General features: G+C 38.3%; 1 protein-coding gene across 1 annotated transcript in view; it reads right to left on the bottom strand.

Moving 5' to 3' along the window:
- AK5 (adenylate kinase 5) overlaps positions 1-24,170 on the bottom strand; it is a gene marked incomplete at both ends in the record, with an annotated part of 88,782 nt that overhangs the window by 2,304 nt on the left and 62,308 nt on the right. Inside the window, 5 exons of the mRNA XM_084266352.1 lie at positions 5,343-5,531; positions 9,513-9,629; positions 10,629-10,792; positions 19,603-19,647; positions 20,697-20,739. Of these exons, the coding sequence (XP_084122478.1) occupies positions 5,343-5,531; positions 9,513-9,629; positions 10,629-10,792; positions 19,603-19,647; positions 20,697-20,739 (558 nt within the window). The remainder of the gene's footprint in view (positions 1-5,342; positions 5,532-9,512; positions 9,630-10,628; positions 10,793-19,602; positions 19,648-20,696; positions 20,740-24,170) is intronic.

Here is a 24,170-nt window from a genome sequence, read left to right as displayed (position 1 = left end):
GCACAAAACTGACTTAATGTGACAATAATTCACAGCTAGTACCACACTAATTCAACCACACTCTCTGCAGCTCCAGGAGAGAAAACTGTATTTCTGTTCCTCAGATTATAATAAACCTCATAAATTAGGATTGTTTTCAAGGCTGTTCAAGGCTACTGTCACCTCATAAAAGCAAGATCCAGATACAGTTTTCCATAGTGCCTCCAGTTTTGAAATGCCACTGCGGCTGCAAATAATGCAAATCCAGAGAGATTTAACGAGCTCATATGAGAAATGACTGGAGTAATCATCTTCATAGTACATTGCTCCTTTTGGCATTACAATCAGCCAATGAAATTTGCTGTCATCCAATCCTCATTTGTTGTAGGTTTTGAGATTTACAGGCCTAAACATATACTGCCACTGAGACCAACCTGCCTGTCTGCAGACAGGATGGCTGAGGACCACCCTTCTCCAATGGACAGACTCCAGGGTAAACTCACTACTTAGAAGCTTCTTACTGAAGTCTAATCGGTCACAAGCCACAAAGGGGGTGAGTGTGTGTGTGTGGGGGGGGGTGGGGGTGTGCGTGTGACACAGGAACACTTGTTCCTTTCTTCCCCACTTACTTACCTACCAGGGTTAATGATTCCCTGAAATAAATTACATACCTGCTATCATTACTATCATCGATTACACCCTCTCAAAGGGAAAAGTGCACATTTACCCCTCTCCAGAGAGAAGCCTCAGAATGGGAAGGTCATGAGAAGTTGAATGGTCACTTGTTCTTTCATAATGGTTGTGGAAAGTGTTTGTGCTAAGAATCGAATAACTACTGCTTACACAACACCTGACTTCAACTGATTTTAGAAACAAACAGTAGAACAACACTGTGGGGGAGAAAATGAGAAAGAGAAGGAGAAAGAGAAATGCATTTTTGTTGAACTCTGTAGGCTAAGTTTCCATAGTGTGTGATTTCTGGGCATCCTTGAAAATCCTCTGGTCTAGACTGCCTGCCTTGTTTGTTATACTCATGCCCCTTTTCCTCAGACGACTTTGAATAGGGAATTTGTATTGAAGACACCTACTAGGTGTCTTACGTTAGCTAGCTGGCATCAGTTTTGTCTTGCTTGACTACCAGTGCATTGCTCTTCTCCATTACTTCTTACCCTCCTACATGCTGTCACTTGAAAAAAGCTTTAAAGGGGTGAGTCAGATATTAAAAACAACCAGGTTTTTTCCTCCCCTTCTTCTCAACTGACAGAGGGCCATACATTCAAAGTATTTACCTTTAGTCACGGGAAAACACAAGTAGGTGCCCACTAAATTGTCAGATGCACTTTCCTGTCCAGCTGCTTTGGAAATCACTGAGAAATAAATTTTAAAGCAGCAGTATCTACCTGCTCACTACAGCTACTGCAGTGTGTTTCAGCTTGTTTCATTTCATTCAGCTGAAGTATCTGATTCCCATGGAACCAGACGGCGCAGAACCGCTGGTGCTGTGAGTGCTGCTTTCAGTCTTTGCATTTCCAGCTCAAGGCTGTTGTTGAAAAGCACCCACTTGCCATCCTTAGTGCAGATGGCTGTTCTGTAAATGACTACAAAAAGGATTCTGGAATATTAAACTATATCCCCCGAACACAATTTTTAAAAAAATTAATTGGAAAATTTCATATTGTTACCACTACTTTACCTTCCAGAACACAGTGTAGAAAATGAATGCCCTAGCAGAGAAGTGAGCACAGGACATTGTCATTCTTTGCCCTTCATTCTTGAGTCGGTTTATCTTCTCTTGTAAATACATCCCTGTGAGTTACATCACAGATCTTCACCTCAGCAGGATAGCTGGATGGATCACTATTATTTATTCCTGTCAGGTTAACGGATGTTTCATCTGCACACAGATTCTCTACCCTTCCTGCATGCCTCATGCTTCCACTGCTGAGTAGAAACACTGACTAATTGTGGTCAAAGGAAAATTTCAAACAGAGGCCTGATCTTTTGGCAGCTTCATCATGTCACAGCTCTTGTTCAGAGGTCAGCGGAATGAAAAATGTTCCATTTCCAAATATCCTATTAGTTATGAATGTTTCTATGCACACTAACTGTGGGGTTTGAGAAGGTCATCAAATTCTCATTGATTTAAATGGGAATGCTGTTGCTACCATATAACTGTCTCTTCTGTGCAAGTAAAGCTAAGAGAGAATTCCTAATGACTGCAGAGGAAGCTAGGTCAGGCTGGAGTCTTTCTCTCCCTACTGTGTTTATTGGTTTCCTTCCACCCGTGCTGTAACAACCATTCCAATGCAGAGATTGAGAAAGCTGCTTTGGCAATGTAGCCTCAAGCACACCTTCATTTGGCATGGCAGATCAGTTCTTCTGCATATTGAACATCTTCAACCAGTGCTGGTCAATGCTGGACAGTAATAAAGGCCACTCAGGAATAAGCAGATTCCCAAAGCTGCAAACAGCTAGTGTTACCATTAAAATCAGGAAGTAAAATATTAAACATGTTTGATTGGCTCTAGTCAAAGTCTGTCTGCTGTGTACATGCAGTCAGAAGTGTGACTTCAGAGTTTTTCTGCTTTCCGCCTGAATTTCCTTTCTTCTTTCAGAGCACATCAGAGGCTGCTAATGTCAATGCTCAGCAGTCTGTAAAATATGTTGCTATAAATAAGAAACTAACCCCGTGTCCTGGGAATTACAAACTCCCCCTTTACTCTCTGCTTTCTTTAACACATGCAGCTCGGACACGTTCTCACTAAACTAGTTTTAAAAGTGTAACCCAAAATGTGCACTTCCTCTGGATTTCCCACACAGCTCAGCCACACAGTTGGTGTTATCTGGTTGTCTTTGTTCCCAAACAATTGTTGACCAAATTGTAACTGTTTTTTCTTTGTCTTTATTCTTCAAATCGTTGAGCCAAACAATGTATAGGTTTGCAAGGTGTGCATTTCCAGGATAATAATACAGGTTGGAAAGAACTGCAGTGTGTCATCCAGTCCAACCTCCTGCCCAAATCAGGACCAGGCAATTAAACTCTTGGAGTTCACTTATCCAGGAAAACTGCCTAGAAACATTTCCTAAACAAGCATTCCTTCCAGAAAATAGTTTACTTTGTTTGTGTTTAGCACATTTTAAATTTTTATTCCAGTACTGTCCACTGCAGAACTGGTAGGTAATATTTGGATCAGAATAGCTACTGAAGGCAATTGCCCTGTGCAAAAAAAATGCTCAGACCCACTTTTCTACTTCGACTGTAGGTGTGAAGTAAACATTAAAACAGGTCCCCACAACTGTTCAACAACACTGGGTTAAAAAAAATCATTTATTTCACCCATGAGCAATAAATATTAATATACTTCTTGTATGAAAACTACCTTTGGTTCTGCTCCTTACAGGTACCAGGGCTGCAGGCTCATACCTGAGGCTGGCCGAGGGTGACAAGGATACCCTGAGAGGATGGACTTTAAAAGCCTTCCTCTGCTGAGTATTTTGGCTGATAAATAACAGAATGTGTACTTGCCTACACCACAAAGGTTGGCGAGGAGACATCTCCCAGCTCTACTTAATTCCATACTGGAATCACATCTTTGATAGCAGATGTGTGTTTTATCAATTTAGTAAAAAGCAGATGAGGTGGACATTTCAATACAGAGTATCTGTGTTCAAGAACTGCAGAACATTTTTCAACCTTAAAAGGACATCTGACATGATAATATTTATAAAGTTGATTTTACAGAGTTTCATAGCCAATATTTCAAACCAGAAGATGGAAGTACATTGAACACCTACATTCATCAGAAGCAAGTACAGACACTGTACAGACACCGCAAGAAAAACAGTGCAAATACTGTTGAAGCAATGCATGAACAGCTTCTACCATGGAAACACACATCAGTTACCCCAAAAACTAATGACAAAAGAGTGCAAAGCACATACCCAGTTCTGACCTGCAGACTAGTCAAGTCCCTTAAGGAACAAAGGAGCTATAAGCTTTTAAGAAAAGGTTGACTGTCTTGCCAGTGCATAGACTACACAGGAGATGGAGCAGAAACTTGAAGCAGAAGTGTTAAGAAAGGGCAAGGAGAGTCCACATGAAGTGAAATAAGGCAGACTATGAACACAAAGACTGTGTGAAAGTAGTGTAGTTTCATTCTCCTTGGGGCTGTCACTTCCTTGATGCTTCAGAAAGGGAAACACTGTGGTAGTCACAGCTCACTGGAATAAGATCTTGGGAGACAGGGAGGTCTGTTTCCTTTGTGTTGCTGTGTTGGTGTATTGTACCGAATTCTTAATTAGATGTATCCTTGCAATGTTGGCAAGGGAGCCCTTCAAAGAAAATACAAATAGAATCAAAACATCCCTCTTAAGCTCAAAAAAGAAAACTACTTGGGGATTTTTTTCTGCCACTCTAGAGTTTGCCTTCTGTGCACTTACTGTGAGTTTAGCAGAGGACATAAATCAGGACTCCCTTTGAGTATCATTTTTATCAGAACTATGTCATGTACTCTGTTCTCAAGTCAGGATAGGGGAGCATGACTTAGGTGCATGTTTCTCTTTTGGGCACTTTGTAGGGGATGAAAGTTTGGGATATGTGATTTGCACGTTTTCTTCTGTACTATTTCCAGAAAATATTACTGCATTCTTTCCTGTTTAGGTCAGGATCAATAAGACTAGATCTTTCTGTAGCTGAACATAAAGATAGTTTGCCACAACTGAACAGAGAAATATATAAAAATAAATATATAGTTCTCACGTAAATGAGGTTGTAGATGTGCCAGCATGTTCATCAGTTAATTGCACTGATGGAATTCTTCCTGCTTCAATGTAAAGTATTGATTAGAGAATAAAAAGAATGCTTTAACTATCACATTCTCAGCAGGTGTAAACTGAAGTAATTCACTAAAATTGATATAACTATGTCATTTGTTCCAGCAGAAGTCTTTCTTGTATGCACATCTGTTTTACTGCAGGATATAGACTGTCAGTTTTGTCAATTTAACTAGAGGTTTGGATTAATATAATCTTTCATCCTAACTCTGAAAGTTCTTATAGAAAAATAAATCTCAATACTTAAAATAAAAGCTTTCCAGCATTGTTTAATAAGAGATTCTATACAAATGAGGCAGTGATTCAGGATATATTCTCAGACTCAGTGGTTTTATTCTTTCAAATTGTACTGTGGAACTCAGAAGTTCGTAGAAGTTGCAGACAAACCAGGAAAGAGAAAGATGAGAACAAACTAGAAAGGGCAGAAACCAATACAGTTCCTAAATTGTGTCATGTCAGTATTTTCCAAATACTGCTCATATATTGGAAGTAAAAGGTAATAACTTAATTCTAAAGGTCAAGCAATTTACCTTGCATAACTGTGCCTTCCTTTCATAGTATGCAATCACAGGTTTTGATGCTTGGTAATAGCTTTCGATCCCTTCCTTGATGGTTTGGGTGTTATCAGAGTGCTGACTGCTCTGATTTCTCATCAGCAGGCGACTGCTCATGGTTTCTGCAGAGCACTCCAGGTAGAATACAAGTTTTGGTTCTCCAATCTAGAGACAAAGAAAACCAATTTAAATCATTGTCCTGGTAAACCCTACTTTTGCTTGGATAACTTTAAAAAAGAAATGCTACTGAAAGATTCATCAAGGAATTTATTATCAAATTACTTTGGTATTTTCTATGCAGAAATTATGTTTAGTAACAAACACCTCTTATCCCAGTATTCAGGATCAAGACTGTGCCTGATTGGGCTCTTCATACAGAGAAAAAGAGATATGATCTCACAAATTCTGGCTACTTGGACTGAAGATCATCAGTTTGTTTAATAGTTAGAACTGTTTGATAACTGCGAACAGCACTGGATCCATGGAATGCCTGACACAGTTTTTTTAGTCTTTGCTTTGTTTGGTCTGTGAAGAGTAAATTTTCATTCAGGGAGTGGTAAACTACAGCTTAGAATTTCAAGAGGCAAGAGAAGGAAATTTCCAAATTAAAGTGTGCCCACTTGAAATGGAAATGAATAGCGACAGGCTTGGGGACACCAACCTATACTTGTTATTGTATGTATTCACAGGAATACATCCTGTGAATTACTTTCTGTCAATATTTGCAGTGTTTAACTCATTACTACCCATAGCATATGGGAAGGATACAATATATTTCTCTGCATTTTCAAATTGGTGAGTAATTTCCAAATTCTATGAGAAGCCTACTGCCTAAGGGCTTTTTGGCTAGTGCCAAACTAGTCATAAAGGAGAGTCTGCCCTTTCTACAAATGAAATAAATGTGGATTTATTTAATTTTATTCCCAGGCCTTGGCAAAGATTTTAAATAATTGCCTCTATCTACATTTGGCAGTGGATTTTGCAGTACTTCTGGGTGGAAAAGTTCTGGTATTTTAGGAGTTCTGATATTTTAGGAGACAGACAGAAGTTCTGAACACTAATCCTCATCATTCTTGCATAGAATCATAGAATATACTGAGTTGGAAGGGACCCATAAGGATCATCAAGTCCAACTGTTTGCTCCACACAGGGCCAGCCAAGTCCTTCCCTGAGATATTGAAAAATATGCATGTTATTTAGCATAGATCATGCAATATAGTCTGTCAGGCACCCAGCTCAAGCACAGCTCTCTTACACAAGGTTGTATCTGAGCAACAACTTTTGGGATGAGTCTCAAAGGATAAAGTCCAACTAAAATAAAGGTGCTACAGGATCAGAGGATAGGAATGAGGTATTTTTTCCATGTATTAAATCCTTCAGTGATGCTCTCAGGCTTCTTCTCATTTCTTTCCTTTCTAGTAGGGCTTTGGAGAACACCTTTTAGGAAAGAGTGAGAAGTCTTGAGAAAAGAGAGTTGTTCTTCACAAAGTGACTTTAGAAATTCATTCTTTTACCATGGCTACAGCAAAGTCTAAATGACTGATATATGGAAATTGTCATTGCTACCTCTGTTGACAGTCGTTAGAGGAAGATATATTCTGAAGGTAAATATTTTATGTTAGGCCTTCTGCATTTGACTGGGGATGTCTGGATTATGTTGACCTTTCTACTATGTTAATGACTTTCTAAGAGACAGCTGAAGCCACGGGATTATGTTGGGCAGTTCAATGACAGGCTTTCATCCATCCCTTTTTTCCATACAGCTCAGAAAGCATTAATGCTATTAGCAGCAGCAGTGTCAGGTTTTGGGATTAAAAAAGCCAACAAGGCAGTTTTAGCAGTGCAAGAGACTTAGATCAAGAAGTTAAAAAAAATGTGTGCTTAATCAATGGTTAAAACAAATGTCCTTTTTGTATCATTGGACTAGGATGCTAAGTTACTTACTCCCACCTCCACATGAGGAATTCCATGGTCTGGAATCTAAATCATAATGGAATAAATGAGGTAATGATTCTTTTCATCAGTTATAGTCACATCATCACTTTACAGTAAGGATATGAAGGACTCTTCTACTGACTGGTAGGGTCAGATAATAGTATCTTATTTGACAGACTGGGTCTGATTTGCTTTTGAAAACTGATGTGGTTCTCTTAAAAGTCTCAATGTCGCTATTCTCTGGAATTCAAAACAAGACACAATTGTCATTCTTCAAAGCTAAAAATTGCAGAACTAAAAGTAATGGCCTTATCAGGCACTATAGCAATTTTTACTACTTGTTTGTGTGGTTTTTTTAATTACTGTTTTCCTGATGCTTAAATAAGTTTAACTTAATAATGCATCCTGTGGGGACATCTGCAGGAAGCCAAACAAGTCCAGCATACTCAGTCTTTGTCTTATTGGGTGTCTTCCACATGGCAATGTGGAACTTATAATTTAACATTGATTTTTACTTCTTGCCTAGCAGAAAGCTTGTGCTTCTCTAGAATTATAGCTAGGTAAAAATACAGTTACATCATAGAAAGGAACTGGGCAAAACTGGCTGGAGAATGAGCTGTTTCTACATAGCTAATTCTATTTGGGACTGTAAAGCTTCTAAGTATAAACAATATTCCAGATGTCTTCTAAATAGAACAGCTCTTTGTTAACAATTATAATGCTTTTTACACATCATGTAGATATGTAGCATTATTCATTTGCACTTTGCAGCCATTAATTAATAAAGCCTGATGTGCACCTCTTTTTATTCAATTACAATGTAAGAAGAACTTCTCCTCACCCTTCAGAGAGAACTGCAAAGCATTATCTCAATAATGACTCATTTAAAAAAAACTTCAGACTTATTGAGCAGCTACAACCAGCCAAGTTCACCCTGTGAAAACTGAAGTGGATACAACAGCCATGACTTAGCACATTCAGAATTATCACTTGGGGTCCTTGTATTTTAATCCAATGTCAAAGGCAGCTCAGGACTACAGGATCTTTTGCTGCTTCAGTGTTTATGGCAACTGAAAGACGAGCTTCTTTTGCTCTGGATGTATCAAGACTTGCCTGCCTGGCTATGCCTCAGTCCAGGACAGTTCGATCTCTAAATCCTGCTTTATAGCATACATTAGTGTTCTCAGGACATGACATATACCTGCCAGAAAGGCAGCACTGCTGAAATAGCTCCTCCTTCTACACAAAATGAAAGAAATCCCCAATGTCTTTTCAATAGTATTTGGCATTTTAGTAAAGTAACTAAGAGATCAATATTTTGTGAATGGCTTCTATAACAAATCCTATTGCAAATTATTTTATTCAGCTTCTGCCTAAACCTTGCTGGGCTTTTGCAGTCATCAACTAAATAAAGTAGCTAAAGGTTCAGGGAGAAAACAGATGATTCATTAAAGTTTTATTACCTTTCAAACTTGGGTAGGACATTTGCGGAGTGCAATATGATAGAATATATACTTAACTATTTCCCACAGTTTCTCCTAAACCCTGGCAAACTCAGTCATAGGGTTTATAGAGAGTATTTTCTGCAGATTGAGAAATGTACAGCTGAGATTTCTCGGTAGGTCTTAGCACATACTGAGGGAATCGATAACACTCTGAACTGCCACGCAGTTACTTGCAAAATGCTCTTTTTATGGCTGTGCCACCTGTTACTCATTACAAAAATTTAATCTGTGTTGTGCTGTTCAAAGTGGCAGCAGGCTTTAGCAGAGTTGGCTCAATGGTAAGAGGTATTACTGTGAAGATATATGCTTTCATGGACCTGCATCAAATAGTGCCTGATGAGATTTTCATGAGAAGTATAGCAGCCATCCACTAGAATTAGAAAACTGATTCTAAAAATGGTGCTTTACACTAAATGTGAACTGCTCCTGGTTTATAATAAATTTGTGTAAAATCAGCCTTTACTCTCCAGAGTCTGTGAACATGAGGGCAAAAGCTGGAGTTGCTTTATTGATGGTGTGCCAAAGTTTCAGTCATTAGCAGCACAATGTTGTTGGATTGGATCCTTACACACCCCTGTTGAAATCAGCAGCCTTAGGGTGGGACAAGATGGCTTTTGAAGGTCCCTTCCCACCTAATGCATCCGGTGATCAGCAGTACAGTTGTATGTTAATAGGAGTTAAAACTGAATCACGATTATATGGTCACCTTGCTCTCAAACTCTTCTGCTTCTTTCAGCTCCCGGGGATAACCATTGATCAGGAATCCTTTTGCATCCCCTAGCTTGGAAACCATGGCTTCCTTCAGTAGCTCTAGGACAATACCCTGCATTGGAGAAAATGGGATTTACTCGGTTGATGATATGAAAGATTGATACCTTCGTTTGTTACACTGACTTTAGCCCTATGCCCTTAAGAACTGCCTTGTTGCTAAAAGCAGGTCCTGTGAATGCAGGTATTTTTCTTGTCCTCCAGGTAGCAGGGGCACCCTACTACACTCAGGGGCAGCTATGCCACACAAATCTAGTGTTGCAACCTGTCTGCAGGTTCCCACAGTGTTCTCAAGATAGCTGGGAATAGTTTCAAAGTTAATACCTGTGAAACTTTAGAGTACTGCTGCAGCATTTCCCAATCTGATTGCATTTTGCTATGTCATTGATATAATTATATTACATGGAAAGTGATAAGAGACCCATCTGACCAAGCACACTGAAGAGCAACACAATCAAAATCAAGCTTCAGCACAGCTTTTAGTTTCCCCTGAGCAGCACTTGCCAGTACCTTTCATTAACAAACGCATCCTACGATCTAGCTGAAGACACACAAAGTGTTGGGGCTGCAGACCTGCCCATTTAAGTCAAGTCCAGCCGAGAACAACACATTCTGTCTTCACAGCCTCCAATGAACTGCAGTCCAGCTACTCTGGGATGTCAGCCAGCTCTGCAGGGGAGTGCCACAGGTATTGTAAATGAGAGTAGCTGCCAGGAGGACCAGCTCTTAATTTGAAATGCAAAGTTATAAAATGGACATGAAGTTTCTGTTTCCTGTAGTTATTATTGCATTTTGCAATGCACAGTACAGCACCTGTCTCACTGTATTTCATGACTGATTTGTTGCCTATGTGAGTCTGAAATGTAAAGAAATACTGGCATAGAAAGGGGAAAGAAGTGCCACAGATTTAGCAATGAGGAAACCTCTCTCTCAAGTTGCAGATTACTTTTACTCAAAAGGGATTCATCTGCTCTACTGTTTCCACCCTTTTAGACAATCTACTTAGCAGTGCCTTTGTTTAACCACTAGGTCCCCAAATAAAATAGCAGCTTACCCCAGGCACAGGTTCACCACATTCCATGATGTCTTTGATCAATTTACTTCTCTCTGATAATGACAATAACTCATTTTGGAGGAGGTCACCAGTGGATAGGTGAGTAAATCCATATTTCTTGGCTAACTGTTCGCATTGGGTACCTTTGCCAGAGCCAGGGCCACCTTCGTGAGGAAAAAGTAACTAGAATTAGCAAAGAATAAATATCTGCCTTTTCTCAAATCATACCAACCAAGAAAATAAGACTGCCTATTTTGCAATTTTTTTTTCCAAAGTCACTCTATATGACAGAATAAGTCATATGCCTCCCTTCTGATACACTACACTGCTGACTCAAAAACGCATACCAAAGTCGAAGGAGTCACAACAGTGTGAAATTTTTGACTCAGTATGCCTTTGGCTGCAACAAATATCAGCAAACTAATATTCACTGCACCCCTCTGAGTGAAATATTTTGTTCCCATTTCTGGAATGGGAAGGTATAGGCAAAGAGATGGTGAAACCTGCCTTTGGACACATGGGATGCATGTAGGTGTACAGTAACCAAATCCCTTTTTTGCACTGTGGTAAAAGTAAGAACGCAATTTCACTGTGTTTGCAGCCTTTCCCTTTGAGCTGGAAAGCTCTCATGTGCTGGTATGTCTGCCAGCAACTGAGTGCCAGGTACTGAAGCTGCTAAATGCTGATGAAGGCTCAGTCACACCACTCCCTGCAGCTGCAGCACTGGCTTGCCCTTCAAACACGCTGCAGGGGAGTGTGAGGGGAAAATGGTCAGCAATGAAGGGCACATGGAGGCCTTGCCACTGCTTTCCTACAGCCACAAGTGCACTCAGTCAGGGGCTGGAAAACTGTATTCGAACCAAGCCCAGAGTCAAACATCCCAGAGTGAAACATCTCAGGGTGAAGGGCTGTCTCAGCAGACAGGCTGCTCAGGTGAAGCTTTTCAAGTGTTTTTTCCACAGGGTGAAGGGAAGGCACCTGCAGCTGGCCCCCAGCTCGCCACAGCTGCAGGCTGGGTGCTTGTTTTTCTCAGTGGCCTCTGTGCAGTCAGAGATGGCAGGTGATTCAGGTAAATGCTGCAGGTGTCCTCCTGTTAGAAACAGTTCCTCAAGCTTCTCTGCTTCCTTCAGCAGAAGAGCTGCTAACACCTCAAAAATCAGAAAACTCTGCCTCTCTTTGATGCTTCTCCAGTAAGTGCCCTTTTTCTGGCCCTGTTTTGGAGATTCTGGAAGCCTCCTTGCTGTGCAGGTGCTGCTATTGCCCTGTCCCACCTTGCTCTGCATGTGGCTGGTTTTCCTTCCTTGTCTTTAAGAAAAGCCACTTGCTCCTTTTGTTGCTCTCTGAGGGGCAGCAGCCAGCCTAGCCTGGCTGGAGAGATGGGCAGTCTGTGGAAATTGCTGGAAGCTACTCCTTAGGAATCTGGCTGCTGTGGCTGTGACCCCTAGAGCTGCTGGCGGGGCTGAGGTAAGCACCCTGGGCAGGGGGGGGCCTAGCTGGGCAGCCATGTTGCTGCTGGGGTGGGGGAGGTTGGGATAGCAAATTTTTGTTGTGACTGTCTCAGGAGTTAGGGAGAAATTTCAAAGTGTGTAGCGGCATTTTTACAATCCTTGATGGATCTATTTAGAAGACGTACTGCAGTAGAAGGTAATTATACCCTTGTAGGGAGACAGTGCTCAAAAATCAAAGGAAAAGGCAAGACCAAAATTAAAACCCACAACACTTCTTCAGTTAAGTTTTTTTTAAGCATGTGATTTGTGTATTTATCAGCTGCTGGAACTTGAAAATATGACTACATAACTCTGTTACGTGGATTTAAGAGGCTAGAAAACACGTGGTTTTCATTTTTTCTTGTATTTCCATGAACAAATATAGAAATAAGACATAGATGGTAGAGTGAATTTGGTACAATCTCCTCCTGGCTTGAACTTTCTTCTAACTTTTGCATTTAATTTAAGAAATAATTGCTCCAAGCATATAATTTTCAGAGAAGTTACAGTACTGTAGCTGTGAATAAGAACTGGGTCATAAAGCAACTTTATCAAAGGAATGGTTTTGTGTAATGTAACCTGGAGTCTTTTACTTCACCTTCACAAAGAAAATTATAAGCTCGTGGTGTGAGAATCACACTTGTGCCTCAGTTTTAGCTAGAAATATCTTTGTCACAGTCTCCTTTTCTTTCCAATGTGGGTTGCATGTTGTTTTTCTATTGCTTTAATAAGAAGAAAATTATTCTTTTGTAATAGTGCCGACTGAAAGAAAGCAAGGAATAAATAAGAGCGGCTACAGAGAAATTGCAGGCAAATTATCTGTAATGAGGCCATTAAATATCTGTAGTGGCAATTAATTTTATTTCTGGTCTGTTTTGGTTTTTTAGATTATAAGTTTGTATATGCATGTGCTTGTTTACACATTCTGTTTCCTGGCCTTGAATATAACAGCAGTGCAGTAACATATTTATTTATATATTTATTATACACCTATTTATTTGGTGTATATGCACAGCATTTGGAAAAAAACCAACACCCTAGCTATAAAGATTACTTTGTGTTTCATATATAACTGTTTCTCTTCTGAATGTAGAGCCAAAACAGAAATTTCATAATGTCCTGTCATGTACTAAACAAGCTAGAACTATTTTTAGAAATAAAATAACAATACAAGGAAAATTTTTGGTTTAGCTAGCAGGTAAATGATCAGGAAAGTTGATGTGTTATTACAATACCTTTATCTGTTAGTATTTTAAAAGAGAATGCTGCCAGAATGACCCATTATGCAAGGCATACAGCAAAATAAACATTACTATGCCTCCAATATATAAACTAAAATTGACAATGCTTATTTTTTATAGAAGAGTTCCAACAAAGCTGAGATTAAAATGCTGAAGGAAAAGACATAATTAAATAACAGTTAATGTGCTGAAAATGATAATTTGTATGGCCACTGCTATTAATTTAGTATCATTTGATGAGTAGCAAAGTATCCTACTGCTTGACAAATATATACATATGACACATTTTACTAAGTCTTGTGCTTTCTTATCAACAAATGAGACTCCAGTTCTTGCTTGGTCTGATCTGAGGAGAGACTGAATGCCCCCAGGAAATTCAGCAATGAGGGCAGAGCACATACTCAGCATTTATGCCAGTATTAATTTACATACCTAAAGTTCAAGTATTAGTTAATGTCTTGTCTCCCTCTGAAAACCGCTATTTAATGTGATTGAAAAAGCTATTTAGGTGGGAAAGAATGCGAAAGCACATTTCCTTCCTTGGATACTTCCTTCTGGCTCATGGTATATACTTACAGGACTGCTCCATAGGCAGCAGATTAACCCTGCAGTCACGAAGTTTACCAATCTGAAGTGTTGCAAAATTTCTAATTTGCTCTTTTTTGAGGGTGTCATTATTAAATCTATTTTTTAAATCTATTTTTCTAAATAAAAAGAGAAAAAATAATTTAATTGGAGTGCAGCAGCTGCATATTAAATATAATAAAAACTAGATCAAAATACTTTAAGAATCCTTTACTGCAATTTGCTATGCTGTTTTTCAAACAGAAAAAACTCAAGACATTAAAAAAGGTAGTGAAGCTTTCCCAATGGCTCAATTGTTAGGAGGAGGAAAATATGTCCCTGCTTTTGTTGTGAAGGCGTAGAATTCTTTGTGAACACTGTCATTTTTTTTCTGTATGCTGTCATCTTTTCCTCTGCCTACATATATTATGGGGAAAAAAAAACCATTGTATTAACCAGTGATAGACTGATTCACAGCTTCTTGCTCTTCAGATTAATCATGTTGTCTTCTGATTTTCATGTATGACATGAAGATAAAGAGTTAAAGCCCAGAAAATGGCCAGAGGAATTATGAGTATGCTGTGATCTGTAGGAGAAAGTAGATTTACCAGCAGTTCTTCAATGTCAGCGTGCTTCTATGTTATGTTGGTGTTGCCAAGGGCAGTACATCTTCCCTTAAAGCTTATTCATTAAATTAAGAAGGAAAAGAGTTGAAGATTCAGAAATTAAGCATGTTGTATCAGTCAGCAAGATTATTCCTGGAAACTTTGTGTCCCTCTGTAATTTCTGATACAAACACTAAGCAAGTATCTGGCACCCAGGTACTAGACAGCAAAAAGCTAAATGCAGTTCTGCATATTGTTTTTCTGTAGACAAGGCTAGTTCAAAAGGTCCATGTGCTCCCTCAGCACAGTTTTCCCATCCATTATGTTGATTCAGCTGCCTGTAAAACTGTGTAAGGGGATCTTCTGGTAAATAACTTTCTGCTGACTTAGGTGGTCACTGTTCCCCGTTTAATTACTGAACGCAGAAATGCTTCACAGGCAGCACTTTAAGGAGAGAAAAAGAGTATACTCAGTGGGTAGGGAGAAATGACAACTGCCCAAGCAGCACTTTTGAATGTTTAACTGCAGTCTGCCTTAGATTAGTGAAAGATCTCCATTTAAGAAATCGAGTCTCTTACACCTGCTTTCCCTCGTGCCCCAATTCCCCCCAAGAGACCGCAAGCCTAAGCATGTGATTCAAATGTACCCGTCTGGCCTAGAGCACAACATTGCAAGCAGATGAATTAATGATGCTGGGACTGCTGCTGGGAGGAAGCTGGGAGAGGAACAAGCAATGTGAACAGTTCGTGAACCAGCTTTGCTGCCAGAAATATTAATAAAGCAGAAGTGTTATCTGTATAGATTGGGGTGTCTCTGTTTTAAACTTGCCAAATCTTAGGAGTTTATCATATACCAAAATACTATGATCATTTACATAAAATTCCAGCAGCGGTATTTAAAAGAGAATCCCACCATTCATTTTAAAATGTTTCCATTTCTAGACCTTATTTTCATAATGAGTATCATCCCTGTCTGTGCTCTGTATACAACACAGAGGAGCCTCAGAAATCAGAACTGAATTCAATATAGCTCCAGTCAAGATATCCTTATATTCAAGATATGATTTTGGACAGCTTAATCAGCTGGTAATTCTATCAATGCCACTTGGATTGTTTAAACAAATAAAAATAAGTCGTGGTTTCAGAATATGGCACTGGAAGGCTTCTCAATAGCACCTCATCTGTTGTTCCCATATGATTTTAGTCTGAGTGAGACCATACAGGCACGATGCTGTTTTTCAAAAATAACAAAAAAACTAACAATGTTTTTTGGTTTGTGGGGTTGGTTTTGGTTTTTTTTTTAAATATTATTTTAATCAGAAAACAATTTAGAGTACATGTTGGCAGGTGATATGATGTAACTGGCACATCACTAAGTTTTCATCCCTCTAGAAAACGTGGACTTCATTTCATAGGTCAGAGAAAGGAGCCTTCACCAGCTTCTACAGTTAGTGCTTGGACTGACTGATGTTGTAATTATAAGCATTGCTCATCCTATATCTATTTGATTGCAGAAGGAGCTGTAATGCAGGTATTGTAGAATAATTTGGTTGGGAAAGACCTCATCTGCTAATTCCCTCTACTCAAAGCAGAGCTAAATTTGAAGTTAGATCAAGTAATTCAAGGTCTGACATAGATTTTTGGGGTTTGCATTTGAATTTATTTATTTATTTATTTATTGTATGCACAAGAAGCTAGTGTCTGCAGCTGATGTTTACCTGTAGGTCTAGGTGGTGATATCTTCAGTGTCAGACAAAAAGTTGGTCTTGTTTACACTGAGCTTAAACCACCATTGTCTTTGGTTCATCAAGAAGGATGACAAGGGTTTTGCAGAGGAAATGACTTACGCTGACTTTTAAATAGTACATTTAAGAGTAAGTGGGGACTTCTCTTATCTAGAGTGCAGAACTGTTCCCAAATACTTTCTGCTTTGGTTTCAGCTTCAACCAAATGCTAAATGTTTCTATGATTTATGAAGATCCTATGGGGGATAGGGAGGGATAATGCTCCCAGTAGCTTATGTACCATAGTTTTCTCGATGTGTATTACAGTAGTTAACAATGATAAAATTATATGGTGTTCATTAGGGATAGGGTTTTACATTTCATGTTGTTCTGATAAAAATGGTTGTTTGGCTGTTGGGGGTTTTTTAGTGGGGGGTGGATTTTTGGGGGGGTGTTATTTTTTTTTTGTGAATGGCAATAATTATGTACGTTTAAAATATGAGAACACCCCCAAACTTTACATTTCTATCTTTATTTTTTTCCTATTTTTCTCTTGAACTATAGGCCAAATTTAACTTGTTTTTGCCTCATTACCCTGTGATCTCCTGTATTTTTTGACTTGCTGGTTTTATGCCTCTGCTTTGCTGTCTGGATAAAACATTGACTTTGTTGCTTAATTAATCCGTGTTGACTGTTGTTCCAATTAATTCCTACATTAGCTCTAAAGTAAATCTTTGCTAATTAGATTTTTTTTTCTCTTTTTGGACAGTTTTGAAGAGAAATTAGTGGGGGAGGGAATTATCTGTTTTTTTTCCCTTTGTCTTATAAACAGTGTCTCAATTTCTGAGCTATGCAGATGGTGTAAACTACTTCAAATGCAGAGCTCTAGCACTCTAGTTTTGAAACATCTTTATAAGCATCTTGTTTCCTCATAAATACATCTATGTAGAGAGTAAACTTTCCTAATGACACCTGAGAAAGTTGGGGGTTTTTTGGGTTTTTTTCCCCCATTCAAGTATCTACAGCAGCATGCTCCAGAACATCATCTCTGCTTTCTTTCTAATCAAGGAATCGCAGACACAATATTTCTAGTGTTGTCCATTCCAATGGAGTACTTAGCTTTTTTTTTTTTTTCTTCTTTTTCCCCACTCTCCACTTCCCCCAAGCTTGACAGTTTTGCTCTGTTCCTGTGAGGCTTCTTCAATTTTTTTCTGTCCTTGTTCAATTAAGAGTGATCAGACTTCAGCTCTTGACTGACATGTAAGACCACTGTACTGCCTAGACAAATGCTAGTTTGTATAATATTCAGCCTGGAGCATATATTGGTCAGTAAGGGACTTGGGCAGATCTACGTGCCTGAAAAAGCCATAGAGAAAAAGAACTTGTGACCACTCCAACCTAGCAAGAAATATGTTTCTGGGAAAGAAGAGGAATAAATGGGGGGGGGGGGGGGGGGGGGGGGGAAGTGTATTTTCAGTTTTAAACTGGAAGATGGCTAGTAGATAGCCTATAAAAATTATAAATGAAAATTAAAAGCCACTCTTTGAAAAAGATAATGCAGTCCAGAGGGAAATGAAAAACATACCTTACCATGGACAATGGCAGAGGCAAAATGCCTTGAGCATCTTCACTTTTAAAAAAATAAATCTTTGTTTGTACACATCAAATATAATTTTTAATAAGAGAAATGAGGCAGAGAGAATGAAAATTTGTTGCTGTGGCAAACAGCAGGAAGATGAACTTCAGTAAGCATAGAATTACAGTTTGCTTAAAGACTGAAAATTGATATGCATCTTTCATTTAAGAAAAATCTCCAATGAACTCTTTGGTAACCGAATTTTAATTTTTTAAACACATAATATCTACCACAGGTTTGCAATAAATTTAGTCAACTTCTATTTGGCTGAAGATAGGATGAAAGAAAAGTACAACACATGAACATGTAATCTTCTCATAACATTTTGTAGGTTGGAAGCAGCCAACACTTCTGTTACAGCAGAGTCAGCTAAAGCAGTTTGTTCAGCCTCTCCAGTGTCTTTGGGCAACCTCTTCCAGTGTTTGACTATCCTCACAATAAAGATGTGTTTTCTTGTATTCAGATGGAATTTCATGGTTTTTTAAGTTCTCCCCATTTTCTCTTGTCATGTCACTGGGCAACACTGAGAAAATTCTGGCTCCCTCATCTTTGTTCCTTCCCATTAGATATTTATAAATATTGGTAAGATGTCCTGGAGCCCTCCCTTCTCCAGCCCTCAGAGTCCAAGCTCTGTCAGCCTTTCCTCTCATGCATGATGCTTCTGCCCTTCAAACAGAAGGATGCTATGCCAGACTCGTTCCAGTAAGTTATCTTGTACTGGGAATCCCAGTACTGGAGACAGTACTCCAGATACAACCTTCATAGTGCTGAATAGGGAGGAAAGATCAACTCCTTCAACTTCCTGATACTGGGATGTTGTTTTGATGCCTCCTGATTTTATGGATGAAACTTCATTTATGACTAATTTCAGAAGGGTTTGTTATTTTTTTTTTACCCTTAAGAAAAAGAATGCACAAAGTCACTTGTTTCTATGTGAAATTACCCATGTTTCAGTATCTATCCTTTTGTTCATGCTCTGTCTTGTGAAGCAGTTCTGAAAACTTCTGCTTGATACAAAAGCAATTACTCTTTCTGAGTAACTAACACTAAGCTTTAAACTGAAACCTATAAATCATCACTTTATAGTTTGTCTTAAAACGTTGTTCAAAGCTTGTGCTAATTATGTTAGTCACTTCTATGTAATAATGGCCATTAACATAGTGTTTTTCCTCTGTGGGCTTCCAAAAAGCAAATATGAAGTAAACCTTGAATCTGCAAACCCTCAGCACATGCTAAGTATCATGCACGGTGACGAGCCCATTGACTTTCCAACAGCACGTTGAGCATGTGCAGAATTGAAACCGGTATTTACAAAAGTCATTTCACAGATGAAAACGTGAAGCACCCTGATTTTTTTCCCCTAGACCTCAAAATTCTGAGTTTTAAATCAAATCTAGTAATGCTGGTGAGGCAGCTTTGCTGTGGGTGATCACACAATGGTACTGTAACTGCACATGAACTAAGGTCGTTTTGAGTATGTTCACACTTAAATATGCCTCCTGCTCTGAGCCTTTCACAACTATTGTTAGCATGGGCAGACCCATGTTAATAACATGATGTTAAATCCTAACTCCCTTTCAAAAGGCTAAACTGCCATTGTAGTGTAAATACTCTTAACTAAACTGTTCTGCTACACTTTAAAAGAAATAGTATAATTAGCAAAGCCAAATACCATGGGGATTTTCAAATGTAGCAGTTAGATTAGGAATCCTACTTACCTACTACAAAAATTATGTTTGATTTCCTCAGATCTTCTGAAAGATCTAAAATGAAAATAAATATTCTTTAGTGGGCAAGAGCTACTAATTTTAGTCTTACCTCCTTTCCATGCTGAATTGTGTAATGTTTGTGCAAGACAGTCTGATTTTACTAGATTTACTTTCTATAATGCTCCACATTCCAAAAGCAGTCATTACCCACAAGCCTATTTATCTCCCAGTTTTGTAGCTCTCACTGCACATACGATAAAATATTTTACTTGAAGTTAAACCTTGCGCATATATATATATATCAGCTCTTTAAAGAAGAGAAAGAGGGGCAAGAAAAAAAAATGCAGATGCATCATGATGTATTAACATGACTCCTGAGCCATCACGTTTGCATCTGAATGTGTTATTACGCAGTAATTGCTATAGAAGTTTGCCCACATCCCAATTCAGATTTGCTTACATCCCATGTAGGTGCACTACATCAGAGATGTAGTCTTAAATTCCCCTTAGCCTTGAATTCAGCCAAATAATAATTTTAAACTGAAATCCAGGTATTACAGTAATTTTGGCACCAAAACTACTGTATTACTACAGCATTGCCTTTTACTGAAATTGTACTTTAAAAAAAAAAAAGCAGTTCCTGCTGGTCTGAGTCCCAGACATTGGCATGATTATACCAGTAAAGAAGGTGATCTTGCATCATCTGAGCCTGCTGCAATTTTATTATGACTTTGATATCTCTTACCACATAATATCATTAGTGGTAAAAGCTTTTGATTAATCCTTTCATTCCTCTTAGATTCTCAGCTGCTTGTGCTTTCCAACAAGCTTTTCATAAGTACTAGTTTCTGAAAACACCTATGAGATCTGATGCTGACTAACAGTAATATTTTCTAATAATTATGGATCCACTGGCCCAAAGAGGCTTTAACAAGCTTTAATTTGCATTGAAAGAGAATTCATATGATAAAATCCCTTGAGACACAACTTTCACAATATAAATAATCTGAATTCACTTTACATTCTAAGTAAGTATTTAAATACAAGTGGAAGCCAAAGGTTTCAAAATTTAAATGACAAATGATACTGAAAAGGAAACTCACCTCCTGTGCTCTCATAACCAGAAAAACTTGACTGATCCTCCTCCTGTTAATTAAGCAATTGACAAATTGAAATGGGTATTCTTCACAGTTTACATTTGTTTTTATATCTTAATCTTTTCCATATTCTGAGATATGTGGTTAAAAATGTCACAGAAATGTTGTTGCTACTGTTTCAGTAGGTAGAACATGAGCATGGAGACCCCAAGGCAACCTGAGACGATTAATTGGCTCACACCTTTTTGTGATGAACAGTGTCTAACTAAACAAGTACAGCTCAATATATAAGTGACCAGTGTGCATGTGAATCGCTTTGAAAGTAAATACAGTATGATAAGCTGTTAGTAGTAGAAAGGCAACGTTGGAATAAGTTCTACAAGTGAGCTACAATAAAGATTAAATTAGTCTTTGGTTTAAACCAACTTGAATGTGTGTACCTTCAGAATGCAACACAAGCTATAAGCTGTTATACAGGCTGCTGAACAACAACAAGGGGTTACCCTGGGGCAATGTAGAACTCGGCATGTTTGTTTTGGTTTTTTTTTTCTGATACTTGGCCACTTAGAATTATTTTGTCACATACTGTACAGTACCACCAATGAGAAATTACCAATACTGGCCAGAATGACTGTCAGAGTGGGGATACTTTGCTGTTGTTAGAAATCAGAATGATATATATGATAGAAACACTCTAGATTATATAGTGCTAATATACACTATCAGTACTTTAAGTCTATAGAATATCAAGAATAGCCCTGACAGCAACATAGTTGTTTTACATTATCAGTGTGTATTATATTAATGGAATATTTTATGCTATTCCTCTCAAAATATCACAGGGTTTTCAAGCTGTAGTTTCTTACAGTTCTGCTTCAGTATACTGCCAGAAATAGCCACTGTTAGAAATTTGTATAGCTGCATGAATAGATGAAGTGAAATGAACAGCCTGGTGAATAGAATGGGGAAATTGCTGGCCACTGTAATTTGCGGGGCTCTTGCACTACCCTTGCAGGTTTCCCCTTGTGTTCCCATTATCACTGAAACAGAAGTACTCTTCATTAGCCTGAAGCACCATTAAAATGGCTACATAGAACACTTTCAGTTTTTGATTCACAGTAATTCTCAGACTATTAAAATATAGCAAGAGAACTGCCATCTAAAAAAAAAAAATGTACAAAGAGGCAAAATTAAAAACCCAACTGGATCCACTAAGTTTGCAGAAGAGTATTTCAAGGGAACAAAATTAAAAACAAGATATTACTCTTTTTCCTAAAATTCAAGTGACAGTATTAAACCTAAATGCTTTTTCTTTGAAATAATACAATAAATTATTTGACCTTGCAAAGGATATATTGTATGTAAAAGGCCTGGTTTCAGATTCATGTTCTAATCATGCCTTTGAAGGTTAACAGATCAAAATAATTTTAGGCACAAAGCTTAAAGTTTCTCTAAAATCAAATTCACAGTCCAAATTTATGATCAAATGTAAGAAGCATTACTTCTTTCTGGTAATGCTCTTTGTTCTCCTTTATAATTTCAGAATGAAACTGCCTCCTTAACTCTGGTGGGCTGCTCAGAGCAGCAGGTGATAATAAAGATCCATTTAAGTCAAGAAAAGCTCTAATTTTGTAGAGCTCAAATATGTAAAAACTAGACACAGAACTGAAGCTAAATAAGCTGTCAGGTGCTTTTATTTGACCAGCCATATCTGATTAATAGAGCAACAGTTTAATTAACCAAGAAGCCATGTCTGTGTAAGCAACAAATGCTATGAAGAGCCATTAAAGTGAAGACTGGTTACAGCTCCAAAGCAGGCAAACAGGAAGTTTGACAGGACATTGCTCAGGAATATCAAAGTAATGAATTCTGTTTATATCTGCTCACTTCTCAGTGCAGAAATATCTTTTTCAAAAGATTTGTTTTTTTTCTTCTATTTTCCACTTTTTTGATTTCCAAAGGGCATCTGTTTCATAAGACAACATCAATCCATAACACAACTCAGCACACAGGTTGATGTTAGTGGGATCGCCAGCCCTGCTGAACTCCCATGACACAATGAACTGCCCCATATTTTAGAGCAAATTATTCCATAAAAACATGTTTTCAGACAGAATTGAATGGCGCCCAGCTAGGGGTGGAAAGAGGTCCTGAAAGCCTGGTCTCTGTGGGAGCTCTAGGAAAAGTCAGGAGGTATAAATTAGAACAGAGAGGCTACAATTAATTTAGTTTTGATGATAAAATATTCCAAGGCAGTTTTCAGTATTCTATAGTTAAACCTGACTTAGAACTACTTCTCTTCACACCCATTTCTCCCAGTCTCCTCAAAAATATAACTATTTTTTTTTGCTGATCTGGGTGAGGAACTAGATTTGTTATTTGGTTTGGAGTCCCTTGTGGAAAGTGGTGAATGCTGGTTAATGCCAGCCCCCCCATATTTGGTAACATCTATTTCTAATTGTGTCTTTCTAGTAAGTAGGTGTCTCAACTGTGAATGCTTTAACCTTTATCAGCCTGAAAGCACTGTTCTACCTGGCTATGGAAATGCTTTGGAAAATAACTCTTCAATTTAGCAAGTGATCATATAAGGAAATGTCTGCTAGATTGCTAACAGTGTCTTACACCACATTGCCATCAGGAATACAGTGATTTAGCAGCAGAACAATCTCTGTGTTTTTGGTGTAGCTGATTCTGTTTAGTTGAAAGCAAGGTGAGGAAGATTAAAATCTCATATGTAATGAGCTCTGTAGAAAGGTGGGTAGTCTGTAATTTCAGATGCATTTCGAGCCAGGTTATATCTGCAAATATTATCTAGAAACATATCAGCTGGTGGGCCATAGCTGACAATGTAACTGCTTAAACAATAGCAACAGTACATTAAAGTGATTGCTAAACAGGAAAATCTGCAACCTGTAAAGAATCTCTTTCGCTGACATTTGTTGGACAATGCAAGCTTCTGACTGTATTCTGACTTCTTGTATTTCACTCATTACTAGTAAATATCTGACTAGTAGTAAGTACTTCATAGGTTAATGGCTGTACGTTACTGCCTGTCATTGCCAGGCTGTGAAGCAATTTCCATAATAAACCAAACTGACCGTGAGTCACAGCGCATAACAAGGAAATAATACAGAGTTCTCCTCATCATTGATTTTTGCTACTAATGAATTAGGACTCAAGTCATATTGCTTTAAAGAAAGCAATAAAATAGTTTTTCAGTTTTTTTAATTCTAGTGAGGGGATGTTGTCCTCATTAATGCTGTGAGTGTTTGTTACCTGATGAAATGCAAAAGCTTATCTGTTACCCATTAACATCCTCTGTACAGGTCCTTGTTTTGTTTGGTTTTTTAACATGGAAAAGAAAAAAGTTCTGTCTTATCACCTTACTGTTGCTTGAATGCTTCATGAAAATAGTGGTGAAAATTGCCTGATATGCTTTATTCAGATGTCTAACAGGTGGAAAAAGAGTTCTGACTGTAT

The sequence above is a fragment of the Gallinula chloropus genome, assembly GCF_964237585.1.
Source record: "Gallinula chloropus genome assembly, chromosome: 6".
NCBI classification, from domain to species: domain Eukaryota; kingdom Metazoa; phylum Chordata; class Aves; order Gruiformes; family Rallidae; genus Gallinula; species Gallinula chloropus.
The sequence above is the reverse complement of the archived record's forward strand: the minus strand, read 5'-3'. Positions and strand labels throughout refer to the sequence as shown.